The sequence below is a fragment of the Zonotrichia leucophrys genome, chromosome 2, assembly GCF_028769735.1.
Source record: "Zonotrichia leucophrys gambelii isolate GWCS_2022_RI chromosome 2, RI_Zleu_2.0, whole genome shotgun sequence".
NCBI lineage: Eukaryota > Metazoa > Chordata > Aves > Passeriformes > Passerellidae > Zonotrichia > Zonotrichia leucophrys.
The window spans coordinates 4,994,712-5,002,762 of record NC_088171.1 but is presented as its reverse complement, the minus strand read 5'-3'; the positions used below and the strand labels follow the sequence as shown (position 1 = coordinate 5,002,762).

Genomic DNA, 8,051 nt, shown 5'->3' with positions numbered 1-8,051 from the left:
CATGGGGGGACACAGCCACAGCCACCACCTCCCAAACTCCTTGTGAGCCCCTCTGAGCCATGGCCAAACCTCTCCTTTTGCCATTGGGGTGCAGTGCAGGGGGACCCTGCCCTGTGGAGCCACTCTGAGCCCTGAGTGTCCCTCAGAAACGCCCTGGACATGGCCTCAACCATGGACACCCTCTCAGCCATGGACACCCTGCTCCCAGCACAGCTCCTTCCCCACACAACTCCTGCAGCTTTCCAGGGCTGCCACCTGTCCAAACCAGAGTTACCCACTGATCCCTGCTTCTCCAGCAGAATCCAGAACTTTCCAGAACGTTCCTGGGCTCCTGCCAGCGTGGCTGGGCTGGTGGAAGTCTGGATAGTCTGGATGGCAAATGTTGCTTGCCAGGAAAGCTGCTGGAGGCTGCATCCCACCTGGAGCAGCCCCACCCCATCCTGCAGGGAATTGCAGAGCAGTTTGGATTTCCTCCTGAGTCAAAAAACAACAAAAAGGAGGAAAAACCCATTGGAAAGCCTATAGGTGTACAGATTATTGTGTATTCAGTTGTGCAGACACTTGGTTTCTGTCAGCACAGAACAACAGGAGCTTTCTCGCCACCATAAATGAGCTGTTTTATGAATTTTGAAACACTTGTTTTACCAAGTGAAAAAATAAAAAAAAAAAAAGGAGAAAGGCATCTTTATCCTCATCTTTATCCTAAGTAGCAGCTAAGGAGATTGGTAAAATTAAAAACAAAAACAAAACAAAGCCAAACCTAAATAATCAAAAACCTGACCAACCAGTACAAAGTAAAAGCAAGCCAGGTTCTTCCAACCAATCATAGGACTAACTAAAAAATATTTTTAATTGCAACAAATGTGCTATCTTGAGCTAGCTGCTAATTCCAACAGGCCTGAGGTTTTGTGCTCATAAAGCATCAATAATATGTGCCTTTCCTAGAAAGGAAGGCTCTGCCTAAGTCTTACTGTGTCAGATAAAAAGTCCCAAAATAGATTTTTCCAACCAAATAAAGTGTTTTATTCAGATATTCATGTGGATATGGCAGTGATGTTAAGAACAGCTATTCAAGTAGCTGAAGTAAGCCCTTCAAAAGAAGTCACACAGCTTTGAGACTTGAACAAATTATTGTATGATCTCATCCAAGAGATCTAAATAGCTGGAACATCTGCAAGAGTCGCCACCAATTTATTTAGCAGAGTTCAGCAGCAGTTCATCAGCTCTGCTTGCACAAGCAGGTGCCAGGGCAGCCACTGAGGAGTCCTGCCATGACTGGGAGGGGAGAGGAGGAGGAGGAGGAGGGACAGGGATGGGTGATTTCACCCTCTGCCATGGATGTGCATTAGCAGCAGTGATTCCCTGCTGAATCAGTGCCTGTTCCTGAAGGAGAAGTGCAGAAATGCTTTTTCCCAGAGAAGTATTACATGCACAAGTAGCTATATTGTTAAAATTTTTTATTTGTGACAGTAAAGAAACCATTCAATACCTGATTGACAACACTTCTCTCTCCTGCAAACACTCATATGGTATCTGTAGTGTTTCTCAAGTATTGCTGGATTGTTCATTGCATCAAAGTGTAAACAGCTCCATCATAAGGAAAAAAAAAAAAGGAAAAAAAGAAAGAAAGAAAGAAACATTTCCATTGCTTACTCCTCTGTTGAGGAGCTCCCAATAGATCTTTAACAAGAAATAAGAGAGAGTCAGCTGGGATTTTACAACATCATGTGAAACAGAGAACTGACAGCTGGTTTTGCATAGTTAGCCCAGAGATTTTGAAGCAATTGCCCCACGCCAGCCTCACCTGCCCCTCCTCACCCCACAAAGGCAAAAAACATCACAGCACCTTGGAATCAGAGGCACAAACTTGTTTTTGTTTTACAAATAGGGCTGTGCAGAACTGTGGTTTATTAGGTTAAAAACAATCTGTCCAACAGAGGGTTACGCCTTCGGAAGTCACACAGCTACAGATTCTTTTTCTTGGTTTTTTTTTTTTCTTTTTTTACATTGAAATTTCAAAAGCTGCAACATCAGCACACACCAGTGTCATTTAGATACTTTATTGTCCCCAACCAGTCTAATCAAAATCATGCTGTAAGAAAAGTGATTGCGTACACTGACAACCAAAAACGCCTCCAGGTGTTGAGTTTCTTCCACGTACAACTTTTGCTGTTTTAATAAAGACCAAAAGGGCGAAACAAAGAGACAAAATTATTCTTCCAAAGCTACCTAAATGAACACAGCAATATTGTACATTTGCCACCAGCTCCCCATGCCCAGCCTGCCACGCCTCGTGGTGTGACCAAGGATTCTGTGCACAGCCCTAAGGTTACAAATGGCAATTTCTTTGTGAACACTTCTGTTGGGTTTCAAGGGTCTAAGGCATTCTGCCTTACAGCTTCATTTAAAAATACCCATACAGGCAAAAAAACCGTTTTTTAACCCAACATAAAAAGGACAACAGAACTTCAGGCCAGGCAGCATGTCTTTAGAATGACCAACTGGGAAAAGGGTTTTTAATATTTCTATAATATCCAGAAGTAGAACTGAAACCCAGGGTTTAGAACAGCCCTGGTGACCTGCATGCAGCAACTGCACTTCAAAATATGCAAGAGATTTAGGAAACAAGGGTTGTTTTTTTAATTTTTCCTATTTGAATTTTTTTTTTAAATCTTGTATTTAAAATACAATCAAATACCCGTATTGCAAATTTTACAAACATTCCACTCGTTTTCTGACTTTATGGACAGAACTCTATTGCTTTTTTTTTTTAGAATCTAGAAACTCTAAATATATAGCGTATGTATATCCACGCAAACTCAACACTTGAAATTTCAAGTATGATGATAGTGTCAAAATAAACAACTGTGACAGTTGTTGGCCAAATCTGAATACCCAGGGGAGTCCAAACCTGATTGCAGAGCACTCTGAGTTTTATTCCCATACAAGAATGGGTGGGTTAAAAAAAAATAGAACTGATCAGAACTTATAGAAAATACTCTTAATGCTAACAGAGATCAAAGCTGTGCTATGTTTTTTGTCTTTGTATTGTCACCAAGTGTCATTTTAATGCTGTACTAAGTTACAGTAAATTTTTTAAAATTTGGGGGTTTTAAGAGCCAAAATGATACAGTACAAGTATGGTTGTACAGAACATCATCAGAACCATTCCTGCAGAGGCTGGTGCAGAAGTTCAGTTGCCCATTCTATGTGGATTGGAAAACAATACAAGACACTTTAATAATATAATCAACATTCATTCACAGACTTAAGGCAACTGGTTCATGAAATCGCTGCTTGCAGAGATGCAGACAGGTGACATGGTTTGTCTCACGTCCCACAGGTCACAACTGTCACACTGGCTCGTGGGTTATTCACTCTTTGTCTGATTGTTTGGTCTAATGCTAACGAGAAAAAGTCTTTGAATTTCTTCAGCCATTCCTCTCATACCTGCACGACTAACTACAACCTGAATACTTCCCTGCAAACTGCACTGGGGCCCTGGGGCCACAGGCACAGTTGAAAATACTGCTCAGAGAACAACTTTTTTTTTTTTTTCTTTTTTTTTTTTTTTTTTTGGCAGCTTACAGTTTCATTACTCTGGAGTCAAATACAAAATTAAACAATCTTAAACTGAAAGTAAACGTTAATGGACTAACCAGAATCCACACGTCCTTTTTCTTGTTTAATTCTTTTTGTTATATTTTAAACAAAGTAGGTTGTTTGTTTTTTTTTTAAGATTTTTCATTTTCAAACCTGACACTTTTGTCTTTTTGTTGTGGCACAGATTGATACAGTACTGAGGTGATGCCAGCTGGTTAAGAAACAAAAGGGTGATGCCCTAGAGACTCACGGGTGTGATGGGACTGCCTCCAGCACCCCTGGGCCCAGCCACAGCTGGAGCACAGCTGGAGCACAGCTGCACTGCAAGGGGGGCTCAGTTTGACACTGCACCCACCAGCACCCACTCACTGCCTGTGCAGACTGGCCTGCCCCTCTCAGATGGATTTGTTAAGCTGCTTCACCAATGGTTTTGAGACGAGGATCACAAGCCCCAGGTCCATCACAAAGGAATTTGTGTTTTTCCCAAGTCATTGGGACTTTTCGAGGAAAAGAGAAAAGGCAAAGGGGGTCTACAATTCAGAATTTAGCACAAGGCTAATTAGAAGCACCAAATAATCCATTTAGTCTTCTCTGATGACAGCCAAACACAGCTGCACTTTTTATGTTTGCAGATTTCTGCTGTGGACAATAACTGAAAGGTGACACTGGAAAGGAGGAGGGGAAAAAAAGGTGCCTTGTTCAAAGGCATAAAATATTTAAAAATCATTCATCTGAAATACCTATGGCACTGCAGAAGATGTTAAGCAGGCTCTCAGATTCAGAGATGAGTCTAACTCAACTCCAAAGCCAGAGGACCAATTTTAGTCTAGGCTAGTAACTTCTGCCATCCAGCAACACTTGATACAGCTCATAATCTGCACCTCACACCTTGGGGAAAAAGAAATACAAATCAAAGGTGTGGGCAGTGAACTTCCTGCATTTTCATGTATCAAAGAAAGAAGAGGGCTTCATTTTAATTGAAAAAAAATTGAAAAAAAATCCTTTACAGGTCACCTTTAACTGGTATATCAGATACCAATGGATTAATCCATGGGGGTGGGTTATGAAGCCTGCATTTTTATTTATTGCCCAAGTTTGCAGCTTACAGAACATGTCTCATAGCACAGGCACAGTGGCAAAAACAGTATAACAGCCGATGGTCAACTCCATTTGGTGAGTATACAGTAGCAGCAATGAAAAGAAAAAAGTACTCCAAACAGCTCAATGTAGATCCAGCTTCCCCAGATGGGTTGTTTTGAGAAAAGAATCTGAAGCTAATAAATAGATCTCCTTGCTGTTCTCCCAAGAGAATGGTTTTCCAAAAAAGAAGAGGCATGGCAGTTGTGCGTGAGCAGAGACAGCAGAACTTCATCTGTCTGCATTAAAGGTGCTTTAGGTCTATCAGCCACCTCATTTCCTCAACTCCATCACTCCCTAAACACTCAAAACAACTGCAGATATGTTTTAAAACTGTGCCCAAAATCCTCATCAGTGAAACAACCATGTTAATGACCCCAGTTCACCCCTCCCACGACCGCCTGAACCTTCTGAGCATGACAAAGTGTAACACAACTCACTGTCATCGTGGAGACAGGAACCCAGCATCTTGCTTTCAACTTTTTCCTTTGTTATATATTACAGTGCTCTATAAATTTTTTTTTTCCTTTTTCCTTTTAAAGCATTTAGACAATACAAGACTAAAAGATGTCTGGAAATACGTCTTATACAAAAATGAATTTTTATCTTAAAATAACATTCAAAAAGGCACTTCATTCTGTAAGAAAAAATTCAGAGTCAGGTCAACTGCTCTAAGCAGGGGGGTAAAATTGTCTGCATAGTGGGAGGGGAAGAAAGGGAGAGAAATTCAACTGCTGAAATACAAGCTTCTTTTTTTTTTGGCATGTTTTAAGAAAAGCTGATCCAGTAAAAGATGTCCATTTATGAAATTAATTAAAAGAGTCCCATTTAAAATAGCTTTTTTTTTTTTTTCCTTTAAAAAAGTAGTCTGAACACATGACCTTAGGAGTCAGGCTTCTGAAGGCTTAATAGCATCACTCATGATTGTCCTTCGTGTCCAATGTAACAGGAAGATCAAGAGTAGCACTTCTGACTGGGGTGACCTCCCCAAGCTTACATTTGAAAGAGCTGAAAGAGATGGAGACAGCCTCTAGCACTGCAATCTAGGAGCAGGAGTCAGTCAGAGTTAAGGGCTACCTGTTGCAGAGTTTATGAAGCATACTGTAAACTTCTTCCTCTTTGCTTAGTCCTTCAAAGAAAGGAATAAGATCTAGCAGCTCTGTGTCTGTCATGTCATCAAACCAGGACTGCACAGGCACCTGAAACAAAGCAACCAACAAACACTGAGAGGGTTTCATGATGTAAAAGACACTGAGTTTTGTCTGTGTAGGCGTTCTGTAAGCATCACCACCATGGTTAATAACAATCATGGCAATTAGCCACTCATTAGCATGCAGGTGGAGCAGCAGGGTCAGCCCAAGGAGGACAGCTGAGCTTCACCTGCATGTCCAGGTGACCCACATGAGCCCACACTGGGCAGCTCTCCTTGCTCTGCCTCCCTGCTATCCAGAACAGGCTGCAAGGCAGACACAGCTTAGGAAGCTGCACTGACACTTCATTTACAGGCTGTTATTTTTTTTTCCTCTCTAAGAATTATCAGAGTGAGTCACCAGGCATAGGCAGGCAGCAACAACCCCTTCCAGCACGGGGTTTGCAGGAAATGTTTAACTGCAAGGGCAGAACATTGTTCAGGTAAAAATGTTACATCTAGTGAGTGGGTTCAGAGAACAACACAGATAATAACCCTGATTAAATATGCAGGCTGGATTTGGGGAAGGTGTTCTGTGTATCTTCAGCACCCTGAGGTCTTTCCAAGACTATCTTGGATCTTGTTACAAGCTCTGGTTTCTGCAGAGACTCCAGTATCAGTCAGCCAGCAGCACTTTTCTATACATGATTAAACCACTCTGACAAGGCCCTTAATTTCATCTCCCAAATTTCTACAGCTCATTATTTCCTTGGCACTGATTTCCAAGATACCAAATGATGATCTTGGATCAGGTTTTTAATTTTAACCATGAACATAAATTAGAGCTGCAGGTCCTGGTTATTATAAATGGCAGCTTTAAACCATGTGTGGCACCAACCAGAAAAATGTTTTCACCCCATCACTTAGGGCATCACAATATTAGGATCTGAACTTGAAAGCTCACTGCTGGAAGATAAATAGCTCTTGATACAAAAAGAAAGAACAGAAAAAAAAAAGCTTCTGGAGAGGCAGGACTGTGCAAAAGCAATGTTCTTAATAAAAGATTTCCTACATTGATTTTTAACAGTTCACAGAGAAGGCAGCCTAAAAACATCAAAGCAAACAGTGCACAGCCTGGTTGTCTAAAAGTCAGCAGATCTGAGAGCTCCAGCTTCTCCCCTGGCAGCTAAAGCAGATGTGAGCAGCTGTGCTGGCTGCAGCAGGATGGAGCACCCCAGACCTCTCCAGCAGAGCTCCTGGAGCCAGTGCAAACACCCAGTGAAAATGCACATTGCTCCTCATTGTTCTGCCCTACAGAACTGCTGCCTGCCCTTTATCCTTATTCCTAAACCTTGATTAACTTGTTGACTAACAGTTCTAATTATGGAGCTATGACAAAAGTAATTGAGAGAGAAGCATCTTGTTTTTTTTTTTTTCTTTCTCTTACCCACAAATGCAGATCCCAGTAGCAACCAGTAAATCATTAATTATCTTGCCTAATAAAATATTGTTCACACAACGAAAAAAGATAGGAGTACCTAAAAAGAAGTTCAAGCATGTGGCATTCACATTCTCTGAAAAAATCCCTTCACCCAGGATTTTTCTCCTGGGAAGCTGAAAAGCCTCAGAGAAAAGGAAAACAATTCTTATCTCATTTGCTTCTCCTGTGTTGTGCTCATGTGGAATGTGTTTGGAGATTGTTTACCCACAGGTGATTGTTCCATTGGATTCTGCTGTGAGTTGTTTTCACTCTTTGGCCAATCAGGGCCAAGCAGTGTCAGGACTCTCTCCAGAGTCCCAAGTTTTCATTATTATCTTTTTAGCCTTCTGTAAGTATCCTTTCTGTATTCTTTAGTATAGTTTAGTATAGTGTTCTTTAATATAATATAGTATTATAAAGTAATAAATTAGCCTTGTGACAACATGGAGTCAGATTCATCATTCCTGCCTTGGTCAGGGGTGCCTGAAAATACAACACAAGCAAACCATTCTTTCTGCAGTCACTACTCCAAAGAATAAAATCTGTGCTGCAGGGCAGCTTTGCTTCTTAGAGCTGGGTTGGTTTTTCAGGTTCCACACCACTGTGTATTCCTCAGAAGTGCTGGAGCTCAAGGCAGCAGCCAAAGCTCAGAGCACAGGAGCAGTCATGGCTGTGACATTCTGTCAAGATCACTTTGCCCAT

General features: G+C 41.4%; 1 protein-coding gene across 4 annotated transcripts in view; it reads right to left on the bottom strand.

The window, feature by feature from the left end:
- Positions 1-1,116: 1,116 nt before the first annotated feature.
- The window catches only part of CTDSPL (CTD small phosphatase like), an 83,850-nt gene continuing 76,915 nt past the window's right edge, over positions 1,117-8,051 (bottom strand). For all 4 annotated transcript variants that reach the window (XM_064703827.1, XM_064703829.1, XM_064703828.1 and 1 more), the window contains one exon: positions 1,117-5,939. In XM_064703827.1, the coding sequence (XP_064559897.1) occupies positions 5,814-5,939 (126 nt within the window). In that variant the 3' untranslated portion in view covers positions 1,117-5,813. The remainder of the gene's footprint in view (positions 5,940-8,051) is intronic.